This window comes from Meleagris gallopavo, chromosome 3, assembly GCF_905368555.1.
Source record: "Meleagris gallopavo chromosome 3, MGAL_WU_HG_1.1, whole genome shotgun sequence".
Taxonomy (NCBI): Eukaryota; Metazoa; Chordata; class Aves; order Galliformes; family Phasianidae; genus Meleagris; species Meleagris gallopavo.
The window spans coordinates 15,224,830-15,252,802 of record NC_139406.1 but is presented as its reverse complement, the minus strand read 5'-3'; the positions used below and the strand labels follow the sequence as shown (position 1 = coordinate 15,252,802).

Sequence of the window (27,973 nt, the reverse complement as noted above, 5' to 3'; positions counted from 1 at the left end):
ACAACTGTCCAAACCTTGTCTTCTCTAAACCAGATGAGGTCAGAAAGGGAAAGAAAGCACAGCACATGTAGCCACTGCAGTTAGCCAGTTTAGCAAACACAATCATTAAGCAGGGATTCCGTTGTACCAGCCTGTAGGTTTAGCAAATCCCTCAGCATTTCAAAACAGCAGGAGAAATGCTATTAGAACTCAATTTATTTTTCCAGAGTTCCTTAAATCATAGTCACTCCGCACTCTTAGAATGAAATGGAACTGCGTGCTTTTACTTTTTTTTGCTATTATTTCCTTCTATGAGTTAGGAATTGTCAGCCAGGTACAATTGGCAATTAAAAATAAGAGTTACAAAAATATAGGTTTCTACATTCAAACACCTGAAAACAGCTACAGAGCATCTGCTACCCAGTATGCTTTCAAATAGCAATATCATCTTCCCCAAAGCACAGCTGATTAACTTCACGTTACTAAAAGAATTATGCAGATTAGCAAAGTTTTAAAAAAAAAAATAATAACACCTACAGGTAAAGTCCACCTGTCTTCAAGAATGCATTCAGTGTGTGGCCAGATCCCTTCACCCTCTGTACATTTAATGCTTTGGGTCTTGCTCAGTATTTAAACCTGAATCATATCCCAAATTTTTCAGTAAATTTCTTACGCAAATATTTGAGAAACATCTGTGACCGTTATTCCAAATAATTTAAGCAATTATTCATTTGCATTTCAGTCAGCAAATTGGCTATGCCTGGAGACTGATCTTCCTTTCATTCTCACAGTCAGCCACGTGCATGTGGCACACGATGGGCTGCTTTGAAAGTACCGTAAGATTATAGAATCATATGCCCTGTGCCTGGGTTGAAAAGGACCACAATTATCGTCTATTTTCAACATGTGCAGGGTCACCAACCAGCAGACCAGGCTGCCCAGAGCCACATCCAGCCTGGCCTTGAATGCCTCCAGGGATGGGGCATCCACAGCCTCCTTGGGCAACCTGTTCCAGTGCTTCACCACACTTTGGATGAAAAACTTCCTCCTAATATCTAACCTAAACCTCTCAAAGCAAAAGCACATACCTTTTACGATGCTGAAGCACCGTGGGGGGATGGATTCTTTTTTTTTTTTTTTTCTTTTTTTTTTCAGATCTTGAGGCACATTCTTACCCTCCTAAGCATGCACAAACCCTAATGCTTCAGGTCTAGGCAGTGCACACAGGGGCCTATGGGGCAATGCTTCCAAATCCGATCAGCACAGCGACAGCACACACACATCCTTTTGTCATTCTCAAGATGGGTGAACCAGTAACCTTGAGCAAGAAGTTTAAATTTCTCAATTTATCTATTTACTCCATCCCAAGAACCAAAGCAGAAGGTCACACACTGTTCATCTGATCCTCCTGCCTTATGCCTCATAAGTTGAGTACAGCAGCAGTACAAAATAGCCACTTCTTTGGTTTACACCTTCTCAGGCCTAAGAGGTTCAATAAATCCTGTCCTTAGCTGTTTGGAATTTACAACTTTTGTTACCAACTTCATGATTTATCGTGGGAGATGGCCACCTGCTTTTCTTAGGATCAGGCAACACACATGCAAACAAAACAAGCTTTTATTTTCTACAGTGCAACAGATCCACACACACTGAACATTCACTCATTTGCTTCTTTTATTTATCCCATCTTCTTCCTGTTGAACTTCTGTTTAGCTTGTACCTGAGTCCTGAGCTTCAGCAACGTATCGGCACCCTGAAGTATTCCTGCCCACTCATCAAGCTTCTCAGTTACATGGAAAACTACACTACTGAAATAGGCAGCTTCCCATCTGCAAAGTATTGAAAGAAAAAAAGCAATCTGGAGTTTCAAAACCAAGATAGATGGTTTTGTACACGCAGATCTGAATCTGCAGGTGACCACCTAATTGACTGCTCATTTCCCTTCTCCTTCTGTGCCATTTCTTCCTGCTCTTGAGCCTGTTGAGGCCAAGCCTCTATGCTGCCTTCAAGCTTTCAGGAGTGCTTGACAAAGGTGTTAAAAATGAACTCCAAATGAATTCATAGCCCATACTGGAGTAAAAACCCAGGCTTCTAGCTGTTCTGTGACACCCTGACTTGGAGGCAATGGTCCTATGCAGCAGCACAAGGTGTCTGTTTGCACAAGGCAGCTCAAAGGGAGCTGCGCTTATCTCATGCAAAAACCAGGCAGCAATACCTGGACTTTGTGCTATCATGCCATCTATCTCAGCACCGTAAAGTACACAACCTTCCTGAGCAGTAAGTGCCTGGAGCCCTTTTTCTAATCCTTTTGGCCTCTATTACATAAGAGCATGTGCTGTGTGCTTACCCTCCACCCCTGAGCATGGCAACACTTCCCCATGCTCCTACATGCAGGGTCTCAGTACATTCCCACAAGTCTCCATCTCATTGTCATGCTTAGGTGCCTCAGGATGGTACAAATGAGGAGGGGGAAAACAGGCTTGTGCAGATCTGAAGGGGATTGTGGGAAGGATAGGAAGTTGTTTTTTTTTTGGCTGTGGATCTAATCTAGTCTCTGTGAATTGCTTTAGACGTATAGGAACTGGTTAGCACAAAAATTATAGGATTTACTTAGAGCTAAAATGAGAAATTTATTGAAGCATTAGGAAACACTTGAAAAACAAGAATGCATTTATTAAGCCTTAAATTTCACTGAAATTTGAAGGTAATTTTTTTCATTAAAGATGCTCAAGGCAACTTCAGAAACATCTGCAAAATCATTCAACTTGAGGACGAAGCAAGCAGCTTTGTTTGTTGACACAAGCATGCAAGAGGCAAAGTGACAAAGAGAAAGAACAGAACAGCCCCAGCTGTCAAGCCCACAGACAGCATAACAGCATGGGAAAGGTCACTAAAACATGCTGTAAATCCACTACAGCATCGCCAGGCCATCTCACTCTGCTGAAGCTCAGGCAAAAAAACGTTGCCTCCAGGGCGAGCTGATATTTCAGCAGCCTCCTGGATGACACCAGAACTCATTTGTTCCCGTGCAATCTCTTCTTCCCTCCATCCCTGCTTTGTCCTCATCCAAACACGGAAAAAGTCTGGAAAAAGACGACTCTCAAGCCACGCTATATGCGCAACCAGGATAAGGAAATTGGGTATTAATATTTTTCTTTCATTTTAGCTCCATTATGAATGTACCAAAACCAGTCCAAAGTCAGCCACCCTTGTTTCAGAAGACCTACGACAAAAGTGACCCAGGGCTCATGGCTCATGGCATTACCACGACTGGGAGGGCAGAGCCAGGTCCCCAACAGTGCAATGCATGTCAAGTCAAGGCCAACAGCTCCTCACTTCCATGAGCACGAAGTGTACTTAAGTACTTTTAAATCATCTGATTAAGCAGATAGAAAAATCTGTTGCATGGCTTAGTAGTCTTCAGCTCTAATTTCATATTCCATGGTAATTAAATGTGAAAATCCTTTTATCATTTACTACAACCCACGCTTAACGCTTTGCCTTAAAACACTAAGAATCGAATTTCAGCCAACCCCTCGTAAAAAAACAGCAACTCTGCCAAATTCCCATCCACGCTCTTTGATAGCAAAGTAACAGAGGTACCATAATTCATTCAATATCATTCTTTTCCTGCTAATGTTTTATTCAGACCGAGCTTCATTAATAAAGATGAAACTTTGGACTCATGATTGCTCCATGTTCACAAAACATTCAGACTCCTTTACATCGTGGTTAAGCATGAAGAATTACTGAGCACAATTTCCTAAAAGAAATCCCACATACCAAAATTGCATATTTTGAATTTTTAAAATTCACTGAACCAAATTTCACAGAGTGAATCCTAAAGTCTGTTTGCCAGGAAAGCAGAAGCCAAAAATGGAAGTCAGGGCCTTCTGGGATAACAAAGAAGTTGGAACCCAACGCACACATTCTTCCCACTAAACAAGCCATTAAATACACATTCACAGAGTAATTTGTTCTAAAAAATGCAGGTGCGTTTGTAATTTCCCACAACTACTTTCAGTCTAATTTTTGGCTGCTCAGACAGCACTGGAGTCACAGTCTCTTTTTTGTTTGGTGAAACTCAGCAGTGACTTTGACTTCTTACTGGACAGCAGGCAACAAAAAATTAGCCCAGAACTCATTGATTTTCACACAATGCCAAACGTCTCCACAGAAAAAAACATATAAAGACAAGGATGCTTTTAAAAAAAAAAAACAAAAAAGAACAAAACTGATCCAAACTCTGTTTATAGCAGTACTTTTCAATGCCAGGAATTGGACCGTGGAACACGGGATGACTATTGACATACTTGAGAAGCATTTTTAACACTGCACATGACAACAAACTATTCAGTTCTCCTCTGTATAAGTCAGCAGATACGCAAGGTGATCCGACACGACGTGGCAGCTGCAAATTTAAAATGAGAGTCACAGTCTAAAGCCAGAACAAAAACATCTCTTGAATTTCTGTTAAAAAGAAGGAATTAACATACACACCACACACGCAGACAAAAATCTTGAGGTTTTCCTTATTGCTCTTACACAAGGCCGTAAGCAGGTAAATGGCTGGATCAGAAATTAGGTCAAACATGCATTTCAGCAGGCATAAAAGTACAGGAAATTCATACTAACAAAACAATGCAGTGCATTACGTAACACGGGATGGTATTCTGCTAATACAGTACGTCATTAACACCAGATAAACTCCACTTCTGCCTGTTGTATGATGTGTTATGCAGTATGGTATTTTAACCTAATTTCTGGTTGCTCCTTCATACAGCACTCTTCATGTGAGGATGAAGAGGGGCAGTTTTCAAGACAACTTCTCTGCAATGCAGAGAAACCTTGGCCTCAAGAGCTCCAAGGGCAGCACAAGGTTAGGGTTAGCGCCATTATCTCCTGGGCCTGCTCTCTGACTGCTTCGTGTCTTTATGCAGTCATCAAAATCTCAGAGATGCAGAAGTTGATGCCAAATGCTTCCGTGCTGTTCTCAGAGCACCTCCCAGCTACGCTATGTACTCCTGGTATAAGCATGAATTGCTACAGGGGATAAGGCAGTAGAGGGCTGAGTCCTGTATTTAGTCACTTCCTTAAGAGTCTATAAAGGCAAGAGTTTTTGGTGAACTGGCTTTTCTTTACATAATAAGCAGTAGAGTGTGGATGTCACCAGAAACTTGGCTGCTTACTGGGAACAAGAGATTAACACGTTCACAGGCACATTCTGGAATTCCTGCCATTCTTTACTGCAATCAAATCAAATGTGCTGCTGAGAGATGTCGATGCATTACAATTCTCGTAAGTTCAAGGCATACTGCACATCACCTTGCACAAAAAAAGGCATTGAATTTGTTATCTGAGGATAATGTTGTTTTTTTTTCTGTGCTATGAATATATATGACAGTTCCTCTCCAAACGTGACCATACGTATACCATAACAATTAAGCACCATATGTTTATGCTATCCTGCAGTTAACAGAAATTAAGGAAGAAAATGGTGGTGTGGGAACAAGGAGGGAAAGAAATCCAGCACTAAGGCAGAGGTATGTTCTTGAAATTTCTAGTTGAGAATGTTTACTGTGAACCAGAAACAAAATCAGAAAACCACCACCATCTACAAGGCCAACCTTGGCACTGTACAGTCAAAATTATGTTCTCTGTTGTTATAATACAACCTTGAACAATCTCTAACTAATTACTAGAGAGAGCACTGGGTGGACAAGTCACTCTTCGGGGAGATTACACGTAGGCAAGTGCTCATACTCTGTACTTGCAAAAAGAACCAGTGCTAATCAATAGAATTTTGTCTTAGTAAAGGCCTGCTATGTGCCTCTCAATCCAATCCTTAAATCTCACAGATTTCAGCATTCACACTTAGCAATTCACACAGAGCTCCATTTAAGCTACAAACAGTACTAACTAAATCTAGTGGAGCACAGCGCTCCTGAAATGCAGGTTCAGGAATTTGGCTCATTCTGAGTAGAGAACTGCAAATAACTGGGAGATTAGGACATTCATAGGTGGATAGGGATACTTTCTGTGCTTTTTCTTCGTATCTGTCATAACAAAGACCAACATTCATATGAAATGTGGCAAAAGGTCTGCATTATGCTCACCTATGCATTTTAACACCAGGACAGCCACACTGACTTACGAGGGACAGCACAACCCAGAAGACGGTTCGGCTGACCTGTGTTCTTCTTCCAGCTCTGTCACTGCCTCTTACACAAAAGCGTAAAGATTGCACAGAAGGGTCCATGGTCTGTTGCCATGGTGAGGCTTCCTTACAGCAACTTCTTTTTCACACTACCCATGGGTGTGCAGCTGTATCTCGTGTGAGATAGGGAGGCAAAATAGGTGTACATTTCTCTAAAAAAAAAAATAAGAAAACCCAACGTCTAGAAAAAGAAAAGGAAGAACAATTTGCTGTCATGTCCTAGCAGGAAGGAGTCCTAGGACTTCTCATGACCCACTTCTTCACTAATGGCCATGAAGGCCAGGTCTGCAGGAAACCCACTTGCCAGATCAGAGGTAAAACAGTATGACTAATGTTCACCATTCAGAGCCATTCTTCATGTGAAGTAGGTTAGGCAGAAATGTTTGGCTGCATTGTTAAGTATTCCTCCTAGGCTCACTTTGCTTCCCTGCTCAGAACTTCCTTCAAATAGAAGATTCTGGAAGCGTCACTTCCCCATAGCCGAAAACAGTGGGGAAAAATCAGACATAGAAGCAAAAAACCACACACCACAGAACCAAAAGATTGCTTGTAAAATGTTTCCTTTTAAAAACTATTGTACAACCTTCTAACTTAGTTTAATTAATGTGCAGCTTAAAACATAGAAAATGTCTTACCAACTAAATGATTTCTGTTTTACAAGTCTCCCCCTTCCCCCCCAGTTAAAAAATAACACGTGTGGGTTGGTATCGAACACTTTTCACTGAGTCACAGGCCAGTTCTCCTTCAATTCTACATGGAGCAGTTCTGATTTTGAGCTACCGCAGTTAAAGAAGAGCTCATACTGCATACTTTACAGTACAACCAGCTACACAGATGTCTTTAATCTCATAACACAATAAAAACTGCCATAAATTACAGTCCCTTTGATAAATGATTATGGTGTGACGCATGCAGTCCTTCTCATTGCCGTTACCATCAGACACTGGATATAGGTTTTTCCACTGGTGCCGAGGGCTGTGGCCAGGCTGGCGCACCACCATCTGGGAACAAAATGTCCTGCAGTCATCGGCCAAAGTTTCGGCGAATTGTCTCACTCGATACCACCACCACCACCAACCCAACCCCTGGGTGAGCAACCCCGGGGCAGCCCCACACCCCTCAACCGCATGAGATCACCGTGAAGCGCTTGGAAATGCATGACATGTTGTGGAGGACGATGCCCAGGAGAAAGACCAAGACGCAGGCCACCAGGATCACAGTGCAAACCCCCGACCAGGTGGAGCTTTTCACCACGCCTCTGCGATCAGGCTCCTCCGCACCTGCCTCAGCAGGAAGGCCACCCTGCAGCGGCTGCTGCTCGGCTGGGATCGTCACCACCGCCAGGGACTTCTGCTGGCTGCCGGGCAGGAGGCGACAGCCGACGTCTCCCGGCAGCATAGCCCTCTCCTTGGAGAGGGGCAGGGGTAGCATGTAGCACCCATTGCTGGGGAGTTTGATGAAGACAGGGGTGTGCTCAGAGGTGTGGGGGATGGCGATGACGGCGATCACCTCGGGGTCATCGGGCAGCTGTGACACGGAGTAGCCCGGCGGCAGCTTAGTGATGCCGCGGCACCAGGGACACCGCAGGTCCTTCTGGCTGGTCCTCATCTGCTGCAGGCACACCGAGCAGCACGTGTGCTTGCAGTCCAGCAGCTTGGGCCGCCTACGCGGGCTGTAGTAGTTGAAGCAAATCTGGCACTCCAGCAGGGAGTCCTGGGACAGCGTCTCCATGGTGGCTGGCACGGCGCAGCGAGGCACCACCAGCCTGGTGGGGGTCTGACCACAGTGTCCCACGGCCACCTTCAACCACTTCTTCTCAAGAAGGCTGGGAAAAGCGCAGGGAAACTTCCAGCCCTTCAGCACCTGAGGCAAACAGAAACGTGAATCAGTTGGTTACTGACAGGAACGTGAGGAAACACAAGCTGGCTACAGATGAGTGAAAACTAGAACTGAATTCGTAAGGTGGCAAGAGAAACAAATCTGCAACTCTTAACAAGCAAGTATTATTTTGTCAGCTTTACCAAACCGGCCGTGATAGCCAGCATTCACCCTTTTCTTGCAGTTATAAAATCACTATCAACCCTTCAGACTTCTACTCATACTTATGCCCATGAAAGGGGAGGCACGAAGCAGGTCCTTCAGCATCCGCCTCATATTTTCAGAACTTTCTTTCATCCCTTTCTGCACCATAACAATTCTTCTCATTTTGCTCTCCAAAACCCTGATGATTTTTAGCTATTTGGCCCAACCGCTAAGTCTGCATGCAAGGTGGAAGGAAAAAAAGATTTAAACAGATGCATTTCCACAGGCTCCTGAAGTTCAAATGCATACATGAATGAGCAACCTAACTACACTGAAACACCCACGCTTGTGCACAACAGAAAGGAATGGCAAGTTCTTCAGTTAAATTAACTGTGGGCTAGGTTAGATGAACAGCTTGTGAAATAAACCTCATCCCTGACAAAGGCATCCCCCGAGGTGAAAGGCTCTGCTGAGAACCCAGGACTGCAGCACACCATGGAGAATGCACAGCACTGAAAGCAAGCTGCTGTTGACCTTGTTCTTAGATAGTCATTAAAAAAGGATTCCTTGCACTTCCCCACTTATTCCTTACAGCTATGCAAAAAGAGGCAGCTGTATTTACTTCCACAGCAAGTTGTTCAGCCTTGTTTGATTTCAGCCACTCAAACACATGGCAAATACGAAGGAGAGATATTTTTACAACTTTTTGCTCCGCCTTCCTCACTCTATTTGAAGAAGTATCAGATGAACTTTAAATCCAGATAATTCAAGAAAACAAATCCAAAATATTTGCGTGGGGACCTTTGATCGTCTCTTACCACAACGTTATATGCAACAGAGTTAACACCACAGCTGTTGGATGGTTTTTTCCCTTCCATATTATTATTTCTTTTTCTTTCCTCCAGATCATAGCAACTGGGGTGCAACATGTTAATCAATAGGTGACACCAGTAGAACAGAAATAACGTCATTCAATACAAACCAGGCATAAACACGGGGTTTGCAATGCAGGGAAGGCCTCTGGACTACAACATCCCACATCCTGCCAATATTTGAACTGGGAAAACAAAATACACGTCATCTCTTGAGATGCTAATGACTTGTCACTGGCTGGCAGCACTGGCCCTGGTGCCGATTTTGTAACAGCAGTAGGTTTTGGCTCACAAAATGCTTCAACAAACATGCAGTGACAACCCTGACTCAGGAGGCAGCAGGGGCTGAGGTTATGAAAGCTGGAGCTTGTGAGAAAAGTCATGTTCCAGCCATGGGAATGAGCCTTTTGGGATGCTTTGCCTAAGACTCTGGGCAGTGTAAAGCCTGCACAGGGACTGGGAGAAGATGCCCAAGCACCAGCTGTACATTGCACAAGGCATTAACAGATAGCCCACATGCAGAAGGAACCACTCACTGCCATGGAGGGGACTCTGCATTCACAGCTCATGTGCAGGCTACAACCAAGGGAAAGGAGCAGAAAATGAGGAAAGGACTCATCTTTTGCATCACTATCTCCACATCCCTAAGGCAAAGGCAGGCACAAGGAAGACTGAAAGGATCTTCAAAAGACTGGTGTGCACCTGAACACCTGAATGGAAGAGCCAGGCACCTCTTAGCTGAAAAAGAGGGAAAGGCCAGATTAGAAACAAGTTACAGGAACTCAGGAAGGGATCTCTCAAGTCACCAGACCCAGTTTTCAACCAACCACATGTGATCCAGCAATTTTATACAAATTCTTCACAGTCCTTCATTCTCTCTGGCAAATGAGCTCAGACATTAAAAGATGCAACTCCAATGTCCTAGGGATAGCCCTAGGTATATGCAAAACTGTTAAAAAAAACGTTATAATAATACTGCAATACTACTATGAGAGGTAGAATATTATTATGAGACCAGTGAAAATCTCTGATCCCATTTAACTGTCACCTGTAACCACTCCTCTCCAGTTACAGCACTCAAGTAAAATTAGTTTCTATTGATCTTCAAGCAATTGAGATTGTGCTCATTTTTTTCTGACCTCCTAACCTTGCACAGGAGTTATACATTCATATGCTATCAAGCCCTCCATCCCTGTTGCAGTGACATTCTTAAGGCAGAAGATCAGTGCTAGGAGAGAAAGAAGTAAGATATTCAGAACTGAAACATGAAATAAAAGTCACCTCCAAGCAAAGAGTGTTCAAGAAAAACGAAAACATCCATTCCAGCAAAAAGACCTGGTCTGAATGCTAAGTAATGGTATGAGGCACTTATCCAAGAGATCCAAGTTACAAAGCACTGGTGGTACCTAAGGGAACGAAAGGAGAAAAAAAAAAAGAAAAAAAAAACAGAAATAAAAACAACAGAGTTGAGTCAAATTGAAAGGGTGTGATGGGACCTAGGACCTGCATGATGTTTGGGCTCAATGATCCTTGCAGGTCTCTTCCAGCTCAGGATGTTCTATGATTCTTCAATATATCTACAGAACACGCTGTGACCATGACAGCCCCATTTTGATCTGGTGTTGAATAAAGAAACAGTCACTTCCAACCATATCTTAAAGTTATATGTTTAATCATAAACACTGTTGTGAAGAGCAAGGCTGCATGGTGCATTTGCCTATTTCAAATCACAACATTTTTTTCCCCCAACGCCTCAAGTAACAACCAGAGATATATTTTGACTGATCATTGGTGACTCCTGCAAGCGGAGGCTAGTATGATCCCTTCAGAACATGTCTAAGGACAAGTTAAATGCAGTCACAGCCATCTAACCCATCGGTCTTTGCAGACGCTGATGAGGTTGCCTCTCCACGTATTTGAGTGAGTGAAATGCAACTTCACTCCCAACCACGCTGAAAGGCATAGAAGAAAGTCAAGCCATCACCTACAGTAAAAATTAAAGCACACAGTAACTATTTGCTTCATTCCACTGCATGCAGTTAGAAAGGAAAAAGCCACACGAACTCTCCTGGTGCTTTTCTACCACTTTATTTCAATAGCTAAGCAAAGAGTTAATGCTGTAGTAACCTCCTGGATGGAAGGCTGAGCTGTCGGGTCTGTGATCAGCAGCTCTGTGCTAGGTGGAGGTACTGAGCTATCACAAGTGAGCGCCTTGCTCAGAGCTTACTCAGGTGCACTCTTTCTGGTGCTTTGAGCCCAAGAACCAAGAGGCAGCCAGGCTTTGTGTTTGTCACACAGTGGCAGCCACAAAGGCTGCTGGCAGGAAAACTGGGGGGAAAAAAAAAATCAGAAAATTCTGGGGCTTTAAGAGAGACAGCGTTATGTATGGATGGATATGGACATGCATGTGCAAGGAAGGGCTGGGGAACACGACATTCACAGAAAAAGGCAAGTGCAACTGCAATTAGTAACTCTGCCTGGCATAAATCTGACAGCAACCGGAGCTCTTCAGTGCTGAGATCTATCTAGTAATACAAACAAAAATTAACAGAGTATGAAAAATGCTCCAAAATTCAAGCATCAGACAGGTGCAGCAGCAGTAGAGAAAGCGAGAGGAAACAGACCTGCAAAGCAGCATCAGGAAACCCCCCTGCCTACCCCTTCATCCTTACTGCAGCCAATTTCCAAAGGGCTGCTGATGGCCGCTGCAAGGAGAGATTAACACACGGTGATAGAGACTGCTCTCAGGAGAAGAGAGCCTGGGAGGAACCTGAGAAAGTGACGGACTGCAGGTGGCTCAGAGCATGACACAGAGGCCCACCTTGCAGACTGGGGCTGCCCTCTGAGGAGTCTTAAAGATTTGAGAAAATACCACATGACTCGAGAGCAACACGGACACAAAGCTCTGGAGAATAAAACACGGCTCTCAGCTGTTTGTCATTCATGCCATCTGCAGGGCCTCAAACTCTTTTTCTTGGGTGATGCCAGGCATGCTGTAGCACTGGCTCCCTGCTTCCCAAGATATCAAAGAGGGAACAGGCATTTGTTGCAGTTCCCAGCTTCCCAACAAACACAGAGAAGTGTTGCACTAGGTGTACAAAAGAAGGTTTCTTCAGCTAATGCAACATATCTACAGGGAGAGGAAAGAGAAAGCAAAGAGGTTTGATTAAAATTAGGTTTGCTGCAAAGAATGTTTGCACAAACACCAACTATAAAGCAACCAGAAAAGGCAGTTTTTTTTGGAAGACGGTGCAAAGACGGACATTAAACATTCACTGTATGTGAGATGGACAAGTTCATGAACACAGTGACAAATCACTGCCTGTTAACACAGTATAAGGACAGCCCCAAGGACTAAGCAATGAAAAGCACAGTCTTGAAGGAGTGCTCCCTCTACCAGAGAATGAAGAACTATCTTCACACATACTTCTAACTTATTAAGGCTCCAAATTATACCAGCATGAAAGCCACGAAAAGATATTTTAATAACGCCCATAGAATTTAATACAATTCAAAGAAGGTTAAATATTGCATCGTGTTGTTAAAGACTGGCTCCAGGGCACGCCGGTGTAGTTAGCTGATCACTGAAAGCCTCAAAAACTTTGCACAGACTTATGCATGTGTTGAGGCACGCTGTGCTTGCTGCATGGCAAGGTTACTAACAGACATCTAGCAAGGCGGTGCGCTGATGAAACTTCACCTTTCTCAAGGCAGGTTCATTACACAAAGTCCCCAAACTCATTAAGAGTTCTGTGACAGCATTACTGTCTATGATTTATGACGAAGAAAGATCCACCAGGTTCAGGTGCCCTTAGGCTGGAAAGGAGATGGAGGGGCAGCACAGAGGGGAACTAATTGTAAAAGCCCTCTGCCCACAGACATGGAAAGAAATGCCTGCTACAGTCACTTAAAACTGACAGTGAATAGGAAGAATATAATTAATATCTGGTTGCATTTCTGCTACAAAACTCAGTATCTTTTCAATACAAAACTCTACAAATGTTTTCAGCAGATTTGTGTTTGTACAAAATCTGTTAGGACTGTTGCAAATACCTAGGACATACTACCTGATTTTCTCTGAATATCCTTCACTAAACGATTCCATTTATTTTTAGGCTGTTCTGTAGCACTAATTACCATAGAAACTGAAACAGCACAAAGATTAATTAATTTATTCAGCACAACACCCTTGATAAGAGAGAAGTATTATCATTATTATACTCTTTCGTCATTTAAGAAAAGAAGCGCAGAGATGAAGTAGTTGGTCCAAGGTCATGCAAACACCACCCAGGTTGCCTCAAAGCTCCTAGATAATTTCATCCCAGCTCCACTTCTCACTTCATGAGCCACCAAGCAGGGGTGGAAGACTCTAGACAGATATTTTTTTTTTGCAACGGAGAAACAACAAGGCTCAGAAAATCACCTGATTCCCCTAATTGCTCCTGTGTGGCAGCATCTCCATGTCCTGTCCAAGATTTTCTGTTCATTGAACATACCACCTATTCCACGGACCATGAAAAATATGAAAGCCTGTGATCCAAAACTTAAAGCATCTCCACAGACATTATGCAAACTGCAACTGAGACAGTGTCTGCATTTTGAGGAACACAAAATTAACAACAAAACAACAAATTCAATCCAATTTTCTCTTGGGAATTACTTATGTGCCAGGCACCTTCCACCTAAGATGAATAGCTTACACCCACTATCCTTTCCATTTTGTTATTCACAGTTGTACAGAAACACTGCAGAGCAAAAGCATTTTAATTTGATCAAATTCTTAGCCAGCATATACTGGCATTGATCCTTCAGCTTTACTCCAACCCTCGCCAAGATGACAACCAGACATACGTACTCCCGGATGTGTAGAGCCACAGAAAATAACATTGAATGAAACTGTGAAATATGAGCCTGCAACATCCTATGAACTTGTGCCAGGGGATTCATGCTGATGAAGAACCTGCTCTGGGTGATCCTAATAGCAAAGACTAAACAGGACAGCAGCTGGCCTCCCTCTCTGGCACTGAGCACTCAGAAGTGGATCACCGAGCCTGGCTGCAAGGTGTTAACGCATCGCATTCACTTCAGGAATTGCCACCAGCCAGCCCTTCCAACAGAAAGCAGAGACAAAAAGGCCCACCACACTACTGTAACCAGTTGCAGAAGTTTACATTTTTGGAGCAAAACCACATCAGCTGAAAACATCAGCCTTTAGTGTTTTCATATAAACAGAAAGAGACTCACTTGCTGTACATTGCTCCATCTCACCTCACAAGCTCTGCTGCTCCCTCCTTTTATCTGCAATTTTGACACGTTCACATTCCCCAGCTCCAAAGACCTTATTTTGGTCAAATATGATCAGGATAAGCTGCACTTTGTTCCAACAGCAAACACTACTAATCACCCATAATGTGCCTGGTCAGCAAATGATGAGTACAGTTTTTTACTGCTGAGTCAAAACAGTACAGCCACGCTCACCAGAAAGTTTCATGCAGTGTTTTACCAGAGGAAAGGCTATCTGAAATCAAAATGTTCCTGACAAATGTGCCTATTTCAGGCACATTTCTTCTGCCTACCCAGCCCGTCAGTAGCCCTCCTTGCAGTTGAATGTGGGGACCAAACCATAGAGCCTGACCCGCTCCTCACCAGCTCAGAGCTTCCAGGTTAGCAGCTTTTTAACATGGGGAGAAGCCAAGTTTCTCCAGAGCCATAGGTCACTGAAACTCCCAGCTCCCAGCCTGGAAGAGCACAAGAGATCCCTGTATGCACACCTGCCCGGCCAGAAAGAGTCTCATGAGGTACTCCTCCTCATTTCTGCTATCTGGAAATTCTCTTCCTGCATCAGGAGTGCATTGACAGGATGAGACCCGACCCTGGTCATGAAAAACCCCAAATCTGGAAATTCTCCTGCAGAGGATACTAAAGTGTTTCCTCTCAATTTGAAAATGAACACAAAATCCAGGGCTCAAAGCATCTCAAGTGACAGTGCTCATTTTTGCAGTTCATTCTCACTGTAACTCTGGCAGGGCCATTAGCACTTTATCAGTTTTCTTGGCTGCTCTTAATTATGCCTGACACACTGGTAAACCCTGAGGTGAGAGGAATTAAAAGACAGGTTTCTCCACCACCAAATGACAAATCCATTTGCCACTCAAGCTGACATAAAGAGGAATGGGGGCGAAGGCCCAGCAGAAAAGCAATCTTCTCCTTATCCTATAACTAAAAGCCACACGGTTAGTCATCGATGGCCAGGACACATGGAAAAGATGGTTGGCAAGGACAGATTTAAAGTATCTTCCCTAATTTAAAGTGATGTCACAAATTAAGCCACAAAGGCCAATTCCAGAACCTCACAGCTATACGCAAGCAAAGAGCAAAGCTTGCTCTGTGGACATTAAACTCATTCTAAGTAACAGCTTTTACTCGCAGTGCAGCATCTTCTTCCCAAAAAAGATTTTCATTTATGGCTACGTGATGAAATTCTGTAGTATTCAAAATGTAGAGGGAGAGAGACCACAAAGCAACTGATCACTTAAAATGACAAAGTTGTTCTTCCATTACAGCTTTATGCTTCATCTGATGCATAGATTGATAGAATTTGCCTGATACCTGAAGAGAAACTTAATTAAAACATTCTTCCATCCCTCCCTCCCCTGAGAATCTGCTATTACAAAATACCACCATCCAAAAAAAAAAAAAAAAAAAGGTAATTTTAAATAAAACTCAAATGCTTCTCACTGATACAGGTCAGTGGGCGGTTGACTGGAAATCAGCTTGAAGTAGTGTATTAAGGCAGTCGACTCTTAAGTGAATGGAGCAGCTCTCCAAGTAATTTTTTATAAAATCAGGTCAAAATCTGCCTGCATATTGGCTCAAACAGAGGAAGACAGAAAGGAATCAATATTTGCATTTCTTATGCTGTTTATATAATGTGAAAACTGGAAACCCCATTGCACGCTTACATCAAGCAACTCTGCTCTGTGTTTCTGTCTCATACACAGGACCCACAAAGTGTGACTTTCTGAGGAAGCGATGCTGAGACCCACACTGCTCAGTAGCCCCAGTCACGGCGCTGCTCCCGAGGGCTGGGCTGGACTGTGTTTTGTGAGGGTGTGGGTAGGGGAGGTTTCTTCCTTTGCTTCGGCAAATAACAAAAAAAAGCAAGAGATCTAGGGGAATCAAAACAATACACCCTTTTATATTGAAAAGGATGGGATTAAGCAATTGGAAAACATCGCATTAGAAGCCTCATAATAATAAGGAAGTTCTCTTCTGTCCCACAGACCCCGAAGAAAAGATAAAAGTTTAAGGGAGACAGCACTGAGAGGGGAGCTTTAAACCTTTTTACCTTTCTCCTGAGATTTACTGAGCAAGGGAGTAAAGTCCCCTGTTTATCAAGAGAAAAGGTGCAGCAGATGTCATAACATAGAAGAATGACTTCCAAGAGCTTATCTTCACAAGAGGACAGCTGATAACCAGCTAGCATGGCTCCTCAAGGTCAGCCACAAAATGTCATTTCCTAATGCAGACAAATTGTGATCTTCATGCATTCTCAGCTTCTGATAAGTGCTACAACTATCCCAGGTCACAGCACGGGTCATTCTAGTTTGCAGAATACACCAAAAGGAACTGGAACCAATCCAGAAACTTCTCTCTTATTGGAAACTAATCATTCACCCGTAGCACTCCTGGCAGCTAATAATATTAATACCACATTCACTGCCTCAGTTTTGGGAACAGTCCAGCACTCACTGCAAATACAGATCACAAGCGGAGGTAGGCCAAGCCCAAGCAGCATACATATTCATGTTTCCTATTTCTAGGTGATCTGTTTCCCTGGTATATATCAGGACTTTACAAGAGTAAAATCCTCCCTAAAAGATCTGGCTTACTAAAGAGAATAAATAACTTTTTCCAACAGTTTTCCAAACTGCATGTTCTACCTATAACTACAAATACTCCACAAGGTCTTGAGCAGCCAAGTAATGAAGCGAATGATCTGACATTAGCCACTGAAGTTAATGGGATGACAAACGCTCTTGAGGTCAGTCGTACATTTACATATTTACCACGCTATCCATCAGTATAAGTAATAGAGAGAACTGGTGTCAGCAGCCACAGGCAGATCACTAAATCTCTAAGTGGCAGAAGCCTTCACTCCTCCTTTACCTCCCTGAAAATGGGCAACCTGGGAAAACACAACCCAATCTTCCCAGAACAGCTGCAACTAACCTGACTGGTTGCATGTAAAGATTGAAAGCCCCGGTCTCACCAGGGAATATTTCTGACTAGCAGGGAAGAAACAAACTGATGCCAGGAAAGGTTCCTCTTCCCATCATGCCAGTAGACATGGGCATGGCTGTGGGAGAAAGATTTCTGTGAAAGGTCTTCTAGGACGAAGCCTAGAATAAGGAGAGAATCTGTATCTAGTCTCACTTTGCCTCATGTGAACCAGCACAGTTTGCAAGATGAGTCACCTTGCAGCTAAGCAGTAAGGTACCCTAGAGGCCAACAACCATAACTCAGGTAGCAACTGGGCCTGCACTGGCATGTCACACAACCCTCTCAGGTGGGCCGAGATAAATCACAACTCCCCAGAGACTGAGCACAAAGCTCTAGAGCTGCCAGCCTCTCTGCTCTGACAGTTATGCCATAATGGAGACTGGCCATCAGCCACTCAAACGCTCAGGCACAGGAAAATAAACTGTTCTTTCTCGTGTTACTCAAAATCTGTTTGCTTTCCTTCACAGAGATGGTAGGTATTCAATCCCAAGAGCCACTCACCTTCAGTAGCTGCAAGGAATTTATCAGACCTGCCAAGCTCTGTCAGGTTGTATTTCATTCTTTACAGAGATTTTTGAAGTTCGGGCTAGACATCACCCATCATACTTCTGCCAGTCAAAGTCTGGCTGCTTTAGAAACACCCTGGTGTGAAAAACACTCCACTTGGCAGCACTTATCTAACAGTATACAGCATTTACTGCATGAAGGAGTGCAGATGCTGAGAAAGGATGGTGTTATGCTACATTAGAGCAAAAAATCAAAATGAAGCAAACTGCTTTGCTGCTTAATCTAGGGCCTAATTCTGCAGAATTATCTTTGAGAACAAGCAAAACAAGCTTTGAGAAGATAACGAGCACAATATTGCTAATGCTCAAGACTTCATCACAATCCTGATTGTACAGAGCAACACTGAGTCCCTTAGGCTCATGATTATCAACAATCAGCTCAGTATTCAGCAAAAAGCTTGAAGACATCAACTTCACAAGCCCCAGACTCTGATTAGCTAGAACACCCAGAACTTCTGTCTCTATCTTGCAAACCAGTCTCGTGATTCCCTGGGACTCAGAATCTGAGTTACAGCTAACTGAAGAAATGCAGTTTCAAATTGAACAAATTCATTGGTGGTTTCAGATCAAATTAAGCAAATACTTTCTCCCTGAGCAAAAACAGTAATTTCCATTAAAATGTCAACTCATTTCAGCTTTCATTTCAGTTGACTTTTTCCTTCAGAGGAAAAAAAAATCTACCTAGGTAAAGCAAAGGACAAACAAAGCTTTTTGCACCGACACTGAAGTAACTTTTCCTTGCTGTTGTCAGCCACTGAATGAGACAGAAGTACTCACACCACCCTACTGCTGAATGCAAATGTGGAAGTCAGATAGTACACCATGTTTTCTTTTTCCTTCCCAGCCTAGGGTATGCTAATGAGATAAACACACCCAACTATTAAGCAGTGGTTTTATAGCTGCACATTTGCAAAGCATCATTCATTCTGGCTCAAAAATAAAAAAACACAACATGGGGCATTTTCATCATATAAGTCACATTCCCTGATGTGATCAAAGCCTGAGAAGTCTTCTGTTTGATGGGATTACTGTTTTAGAGGTGTTTCTTATAGAAGAGCTAGAGGATCTTGATTTGGAAAGGCAGGTAGTTCAGAGTCACACTTATCCCAGGAAGTCTCAAAAACACATCCCAAAAAGTCACTAGCAGCTTATGAACACATATCAGAGAAGCTTCACCAATACATCCAACACATATTACACGTAGCATCACAAAGAACAGCACTTCTAGCCAAAAAGGTGCCACTTGGACTGCTGGAAGAAAGGAGGAAAGGCCAAAAGCCTGTTTCGTCACTCTATAAAGTGCAGCATTGGAGATGTGATCTAAGACATGTATCTATGCAGAATTAAAGTAAATTCCATTCAGTTCAGATCTTAATTTTATTTTGTTAAAGTAATACCTGTGTGCCTTACCGTGGTGTATGAAACTCTGGAAATATCAATGCCTACAGCCAAAGCAATGCCACAGGAACCATGCGACTTACACCAGTTGAGGTGTAAGACTGAAAATCAATGTGACAAAGCAGATGCGAGACATCTCTCTTCTCTATTATGGAATCAAGTCACATTTAGGATGAAAAATACCTCAGCTCTGGACCCAGGTTTGCATTGTGCCACAAACTACAACATCCCTTGCTTTCTAGCCAAAAGAATTTCTGATTTATTTAGTTCACTGACATCACCGTTACTTTTTACAATTGGGTCAGCACTGTTCTAACTTTTGCTTAAGTAACTCCATTTGTCAAGTGCCTTAATTAATGATTACTCCTTTAAAAATCAAACACGTGCTCTTTTTTATGTCTCATATTTTGTCAAAAAACAGCATCTACTGAGAAAATCATTTTCTGAACTTTTAAACCACTCCTTCATACAGTGTTCTGTATTTTTTTACGCAGTGGAACTTGTGCTGGGTTCTTTCGCACGCAGTTTGCAGAGCACCTGTCAGGGTGAAGCCCTTGCCAATATACTGGGTACTTAAGTGCTATGGCAATTAGAAAAAAAAAAACAACGTAGGCATCAATACAAATCGTTAATACCATTATTATTACTAACACCCACGAGCTTTGGCGTGAGCTCTCATCTCCTAGAGCAGCTGCTTCTAGAAAACAGAGTTAAAGAGAGCAAAAGCCAGCAGGTGGCACTCCAGAATATACAGCGCAGAGAAGCAAGACTAGCAGGACCAGGCAAGCCCGTTCAAATCAGCTGTGCCACCGGCTTCAAGTTTGGTTTGGATTAAAGACCATCTCCCTTTCTCGCTCCCAAAGAGCAGAGACTAATAAATGCTTCCAGCCCCACCTCTGAACAACCATGACTGTGGTGGATAAGAGGAATCATGTCTGAAAGCATATTGCACAGCACATCCAAAGTGCTGGGCTGATGGCTTGCTCCAGAAAGGGGAAAGCTCCCTTTGGGCAGGCTGAGACACTTACCCGTGCTCTGTATAGAGAACTGGCAGCCTTTTCCTGTGTCCTACTGCTCTTCTGAACTCCTTCAAACAAGCTGAAATAATGCTGCCTTTTACTGCTTTAAAACAGCAACAACAAACAACACGCCCTAATGATTAAGAAACCATTTTCCCTCCTGTTTATTCTTAGCTTCCCCTACACACATAAAAACATCCACAGCCTTGCCTGCACGGCTATGAAGCATCTCTACAGATGGCTCCTGGAGGCACAGCGTCGATTCCCACCCTCCTCAGAGCCCTCTGCCTCACCCCATCGCTCACACTCCTCCTGCAGCAAATTCAGTCAAACTGACACTTCTTCCAATTAAATGCTGACTGGCAGGAAAGCCTCAGTCTAGTATCCTCATCAGCCAGAAGAAATAAATCCAGCTCAAAGAGCTGTGGCTCACCCAGTCTAACCATAAGAGCAATTAGTTTGTTTTGCTCCTGGTTGAAAAGCTCCCAATCAGTCTGTCTTAAAAACAAGGCCCTTTAAAACACCGTGCAACCAGGGGAGGACAGGAGGACATGGTACCTTTTAACCTAGGAAGATTGTGCTTTTCTTTTAGAAACTGAAATTTTAAAGCTAGTTGTTTTGTCTAACTCTAGGTATCAAGCATAGCAGTTCATTTTTAGAGACGTAATGAAACGACTCAGTTGACAAAGATACCATTTCTACACCATCCTCCCCTGAAAAAGTTTAGAGTCAAAACATTAAAGTTCATACAACTGGGTGGGAATAAAGGCTGTGTTTTTATCAGAAATCCTCGTGAATTATCTAAAAAACTATACAAATATTGAAGATATTTTCATCCCTCATGCAAAAAAAAAAAAAAAGCAGACTTTTTTACCACTTATACTTTCCTTAAAGGCAAATCTGTACCATGAGAACCTTCTGTTTATGCAGAAGTAGGAGAAAAGTCTGTCAGAAAGTAATTACTTTTCCTCTCCTTTATTTGTCAGTGGATCTTTGGCACCATCCCCCACAGACTGACCCCTGATATACACAGACACAAAAAAACTTTTAGACTTTAAGATCATCTCTGTGGGTATGAGCAACGCATAAACCAAACAAAACCAGGCAAAACAATGTGTCCTCCTTGAAGAGCATCCACAATCAATGCCACGTGATATTCACTGTGTTTCTGGAAATTCATACATATCTAGTATTCACAACTTATTCCCAGCAAGCAGTAACACAAACCATTTTTCTTGTTGGTCACCAATATTATCCAGCTAAAGAAGCAGGATTCAGCTCAAGATCTCCATGTATCGTACACACACCACACAGTTTGCAAATATCTTTTACTACACTAGAATGGGCTGATGACAAAGAAAGAGGAATAGGGCAATTGTTCTTGCTTACTCTGCCTTCCTAGCAGCTATCCCAGAGTGGATTTGCTTCATAAAATATTAATCTGTAGAAAAGTCAGCCATGAAGCAGAACTGTAACCCATACCAATTTTAAACGCGGAGCAGCAATGAAGCGTGTAACTGTCTGGTGATTATCATGAGACATCAGAAGTACTTCCAAGTTAGCAAGCGCTGCAGTTATCGCTGTAAGAACTTACTTGATCTACGTTTCCAGGCTCTCCCCAAGCAGATGGATGTTCCACTTGACATTCCACCCACCTGCTGTGGAAGCAGAACTCAGGGGTGCCCAGGCTTCTCTATGCCTATCTCTTTTCGGTACAACAAACTGCATTATCTAATGAACAACCTCTTTTGACAGAGCAGACTGCAATTAACGTGGACTCTTCAGAGCTTTTATGTTCCCAAGCAGTTTAACATAGGCAAATGGTGGCAAGCAGGTTCAGAAAGGCACACAAAATTCCCTGGTGCTGACTGCAGTCAATAGAGATAAAAACAGCCAATTTTTTTGAAAGCTCTGAATTTAAATTAAGAAGAAAATATCATATATTTAATGGAGCTGAGGGACCAAAGAGGGAAGAAATATCAGAACAAAAGCTCCTTGCTTTAAAGAATATCATTCTATCCACCTATATTCTTTTCACAAACAAGCTCAGATTTTGCAAGTAGACTTTCGGACTCCTCAGAATAAGAGTAGTGCAAGTGCAGAACACAGCTGCTTAGCTGGAAGTAGTGCAGCTGTAATGGGATTAAGCTGAAGACCTTTAAAAAAAAAAACCATTGTATTTTTTCATTCCTTTATGTCTGATTGCATAAGGCCTCTAAAGAATGCAGTAAAGGTCATCGAAATGCACGGTCCTTTCTTGATAGAAAAATGCCACTGTATATTTTTTAAAATCACACAAAAGAAGTGAGCGCTAAGTGCCAGAAACCGAGACCTTTAAAATTCCAACTCAGCATGATATTATGATTTATAATTGTGCATGTATAGGTTACAGCCACCTCTGTATTTCCTTTCATTTAAAAAAAAGCAACAGTTTTATAATCTTATTAAAGGACAAAGTTGTAGATTCTTATCACTTCATTAAATTGCCAGCGCATGATCTTTAATTTTTTTGTTCCTGTTTCATAACCACTCATTAACATAAAAAGATAAGAATTTATCCAATGGGCCAGAGTGAGTTTCAGCCACTAGAAGAGAGGGCAGCAGAAGAAAGTAACCCAAGCATTGGGAAAGATGAGTCTGGTTCCTGGAAACACAGAGCGAGGTTTTGTTTGCTTTTTTAAAGGGAAGGAGTCATGTTTTCAAACTTTTCTCTATGATAATAATGGCTATATTTTAAGAGATGTGAGGTTCTGAGAGAAACCCATGACTATCGACACATAGGCTTTGAGGAAAAAGCAGCAACACATCTATTTGAGCTAGAATTTGGGATTCTTCAAGGTCTACAACAGTAATATTCTTGTGGTCATGGGGACATGCTTCCATTGCCCTTCACCACTCATGTTTGGTCATGCTGGCTCCAAATAACAGGACATAAAGATGAAAGTAATGTCACAAAATGGTACCCTTCCTTTACATAACTTATTACCAGAATGAGATCATTAGCAGCCCCCTGCCCACTCTTTCTTGGGCCAAGGATGTGGCTGCATCAGAGAAGAGAAGATGCAGACTCTAAATCAAGACTCCGAAGTGGAACGCAGTGTGAGGAAATATTTCCCTAAACTATTTCTGAAGATGAGCATCATTTCCTCTAAAAATGAACATTTCCTTATATAAAATGTTTTTCACTGGGTTATTTTGCCCATTTACGAGCATATTCAGGAACACCAGTATGATTTATTCTTGTGTTTTACATATATAAATTTATTATTATTTTCATACGACTTAAATAATCACACAGATTCTGCAGGAAGATAAACGGTCTCCTTAAAGCCTCATTTCTATGATTCTTTCAAGTCTGAGTCCAGTCCTGGCAGCCTTTCTTTGTGGCAGTCATCCCCACACATGAAGCAACTATACTGCAGTGGGCTAAGCCTCTTTCATAGTAATTGTTCTCAAGAGGAGATCTGGGATAGACTTTTACCACAGATCCTCCCAATGAAGAAAAGGTGATCCCACAAGCAGTTCCACTTGCAGCAAACACGATGTATGTGACTGGCTCTGTTTGAGAAGAATGCTTCACTCTTCCCAAGCCCTGGAGAAAGAAGAGGGAGACTAAATCTCAAACAATTCAGTAAAAGCTTTCAAAAAAGGCAACCACTAGATTTTTATAATGACCTCAAAATTATCCTGATGTGTCCTAGACTTCTTGATCAACTGACACTCCCATTCAACTTCTACTACTTGTGTGATTTGGGGGTTTTTTAATGATAGTAGCACAGAGAGAGTGGCAGCTTCCAAGAGGTTTTAAGCTGAAAGACAGAAGATACTGAAATTGAGAGAATGAGGAAATTAAGTTGCTGTACACCTCAAGACTTTTAAAAGGGTCATTTTTTTGAAGGGGAGCTGCTGATTAGCCAACTGTAACAGCATTAAGTGGCCTTGTAAAAATAACTGACTGCTTAGTAAAAGCAAATTTGGGAGCAATACTACTTGAGTAATTTCTTATCAAATGGCTATTACGGACCAGCTTTTATCTTCTAGACATGTTTAAACTTCATACATTGCCTACTCTACTAGACTGAATATGTATCAAAGATTTCTGTTGATTTCTATTTTGGCAAGGTAATCTACCTTGTTAAAAGTAAAATCTGAAGTTTAATATGTAATTTGAGCACATTCCCTTTGCCAATCTCATTCTGTTCAATATGTAGAAATGTTTATGCTAGACCAGCAAGAAGAGTCTCTTCAGACAAATCAAACTACCATCTCCTACTCGCTCCACTTAGACCTTAAAAGAAATTCCATTATTCTGCTGTCACGTTTGTTATTGTAAGTGCCTAAAAAATGATATTTTACTCCTGAAAAATAAGCCAAAGTTCTGATTTAAAATAAGTCAAAAGTGAGTTTTAAAGGAAACGCGAATTTTCAAATGAATGCCTTATTGAAGGAAATGAATAACTATGTTACCTGTACTAAAGAAAGTACTGCCTTTCTACTAAATAATAGAAATTTGGCAATTTGTTTTCATTTCTGTGAAACACTGTGTATACTAACACAGGGTCTTTACATATGGGATGACTCCTGATTCTAATCACCAAAACAGATTGGATTTCTGAGCAAGATTTTATCTCCAACAACCACAATGGGCAACTCAGTGAAAAGAAGAGATGCAAGTCAGCCACAAAGCCAAGCCCAGAGGGAAGGAATGGGAAAACAAAGCATGCCAATTAGTTCCCATGGGAAATGGTGCTAGCATTCCCAAACCCGAGCGTTCCACCTGATTTTTTTCAGTTCGGGTGATCTGTCTTCCATCCATAAGTTGAAACAATGAACCTACTGACAAAACTTGGATGCTGTAAAGATTTCTGGAAGGCAATGCAGGGTGAATCTTCAAACTAGCTGTCAAACTAACTTTGGCAACAGCTTCACCCTATTGCTGCTCAGAAGGCTTTTTTTCCTGCTAAAGGAACGTTCTTAAGGCTACACATTCTGACATAGCAACACATTCTGACTCCATCCTTTGTCATACACTTCTTCCAATTTTTAACCTAAAAGAACACTACTACACAGGACTGAATCTATAAATCCTCATTCATCAAAATCGCTAAAGGCTTTAGTTAGGTTGCACCAGCGTGATAGAAAGACCTCGATCTGCAGCATTGTATAGCCCCAGTGCCTGAGCCTGAAGTGAAACAGAATTAGAGAGACTCACGGCTTCTGCATGCTGCAAGCAACCAATCTCATCATGGAATTAGAATATTAATGGGTCGGGGCTTAAGGAGATAGTAAGGCCAAAACACAGTATTTCCTTGAACATGTGGAGAAGTGGTCCCTTTTCATCATCTCCAGATCCCAATACTGCAATGAAAGAAAGGTTCAGAAAATCACATACAAACAAACTAGCTTAATAAACCCCATTATTTCAAAATTGTTAAATAATCTAGAGTATCAGTATTGCTGACTACCTGCTCTCTTCAATGGTTTCTTCTCCTTACTCAGGAAAAAAGAAATATGCTGAGCTTCAATACAGCTGAAGAAGCAACCCGTGTCTAGCATGGGTCTGCTACAAAACTGGCTCACCCACATAAGGGGCTGGTTCCTAAACCACAGTCATCTCTCCAAGAGGTAGCCAGTACTTGGTCTTCCTCAAGGCAGAACCTTAGGCAACAAACAAACAAGAAACAAACAAACAAAAAAAACAACATATGAATCAGCACCTTTACATATATCTTAAAACCAATCATCTCCTATCCAGCAGATGCCTCAGCAGGATGTGAGGGAGGTAACAAAGAAAGTAAATTTGCTGCCTGCAAGCAAAGATTACACCACCATTAGTTAAAAAATAAAAATAGGGAGCACGACTTTGGAAAATGTCTAAAGACACTTAGCTGCAATACTGGGTCTGTGAGCGGTAACTCAGGAAGCATTTCTAACAGGAGTTATGCACTGGGCAGAAACTTCTAAGTATTAATACAGCCATCACTGCATGTCTCAGCTTTACCTGCACCAGGAAAATCTAAGCTGGTCTAAATTTAGCACCAAATATTTGTTCTCTCCAAGTTAATCTTTGTGCAATAGGGTGAGGACTTCCCCAAGCCAAGTGCCACAGGAAGATTCTGTAAGCCTAGACAAGAACCTGAGTTCTTCTATACTCATTGCAGAAGGAAACTTTCATTCACTAAGCATCAAACTGACAAAATAATAATATTCTTATCCCTTCCCCCAGATGAATGTTTTAAGTACCAGCAATTTCAGCAGCTCAGCAGAGCTCTGCCAGTGCCTCCTGCTGAACCCATTCTACTTTGAAGTGCATAATTCAATATTCAGGTCAGAAAGGAAAAGTGAGTATGAGGGATGAGAGAGACCTGGGTTCCTGTCCCTGCTCCAATGAAAATTTAATTATTTTCTATTAAAAATTCATTTGGAGAAGAGCTAGAATCCAGGCAGTCTAACAGCTTTACCTACAAAAAGATCCATGACCAAGTGCCACCAGAGGTACAGCCCTATTGTCCTTTGGGTGAGCACCACACCTCACACAGAGAGCAAACACTAGGCTCCTTCCCTGCTTGCATCTCAGAAGAAGGCATCAAACTCCAAAAGAGAATTAAAAAGAGCAGTTTAGCATCTTTCCCTGCAACAGAAGGAGGACTGCAGACTTAAAAGAGCTACTTTTGACTTCCTTGTTGAAGCCAGCCTACGTTGCTCCCTATCTGAGATGCTGGCTTTTTCAAATCCCACTCCTGGGGCACCTTTCTCCTGGCACTGCAACATCATTATCTGCATCCGTAGGCTATGGTATCTGGAAGCTTGATGCTGCTGTATTTATGGTCTTTTGTGTATCTACTCTGTCAAGAATGTTCTCAAATTACTTTGGTGTTAATTTTGGTGTGATTAGTGTTACAAATGACAACCAACCCACCACAGCTTCATCTTGAGCATCAAGTACTGCATGCCACTGTCTACTATTCCAAATCAGCTGAAAGAAGTCAAGATAGTGCAAGGACTCACATCCTTAAATAGTCAGTCTGAAGAGCAAGCAAGTATACAGAAGAAAATTGAGTTATTCAGAGGTATATCAAAAGCAGAAGAAAAAAAACTCAGCAATTGTCTGTAGCAGATGACATACATGATCATCCAGCCAGCCAGGGGCAAGGCAACAGGAGGGAATGGAAGGAAAAGAGGAACCCTGATACAGCTGCTGCAGTCTCTGGTGGTAAAGAGTCTGCCCTAGGGATGGTCACCTACAAACCAATGCTGGGTTATGGCTTGTAAAAGCCAAGTGCGCGCAGCTGTGGCCATCTCGTCCACAAACACCTGCCTGTCTGCACGTGAACATAACTAAAACTTTTTTCAAAACAAGTTGCTGGGTTTTTCTGTTCTTTTTCTGTTTTGTTTTTTTTTTCTGTTTGTTTTTTTTTTTTTTTAATCATTTGTTGTTCAGCTACTGACACCAGTGTTGCCTTCAGCAAAAGCAGCACGCAAAGGACGACTTCCCAGACAGCTTTCCCTATGTGACACAAGAGTAAATAGGAGGGGCATTTCCATTACTTTCTAGAAGGAGATGAGCTCCTACTGAATACCTGATTCAGGTTCTAAGCAATTTTCACCAATCACTTG

General features: G+C 42.2%; 1 protein-coding gene across 5 annotated transcripts in view; it reads right to left on the bottom strand.

Moving 5' to 3' along the window:
- Positions 1–2,626: 2,626 nt before the first annotated feature.
- RNF152 (ring finger protein 152) overlaps positions 2,627–27,973 on the bottom strand; it is a 41,629-nt gene continuing 16,282 nt past the window's right edge. For 3 of the 5 annotated variants that reach the window (XM_085220339.1, XM_085220342.1, XM_085220343.1), the window contains exon 2: positions 2,627–8,059. In XM_085220339.1, the coding sequence (XP_085076465.1) occupies positions 7,316–7,927 (612 nt within the window). In that variant the 5' untranslated portion in view covers positions 7,928–8,059 and the 3' untranslated portion in view covers positions 2,627–7,315. Of the gene's footprint in view, positions 8,060–9,200; positions 9,615–9,792; positions 9,829–27,973 lie in introns of those variants that run through there. The other 2 variants (XM_085220341.1, XM_085220340.1) reach the window with 2 other exon arrangements.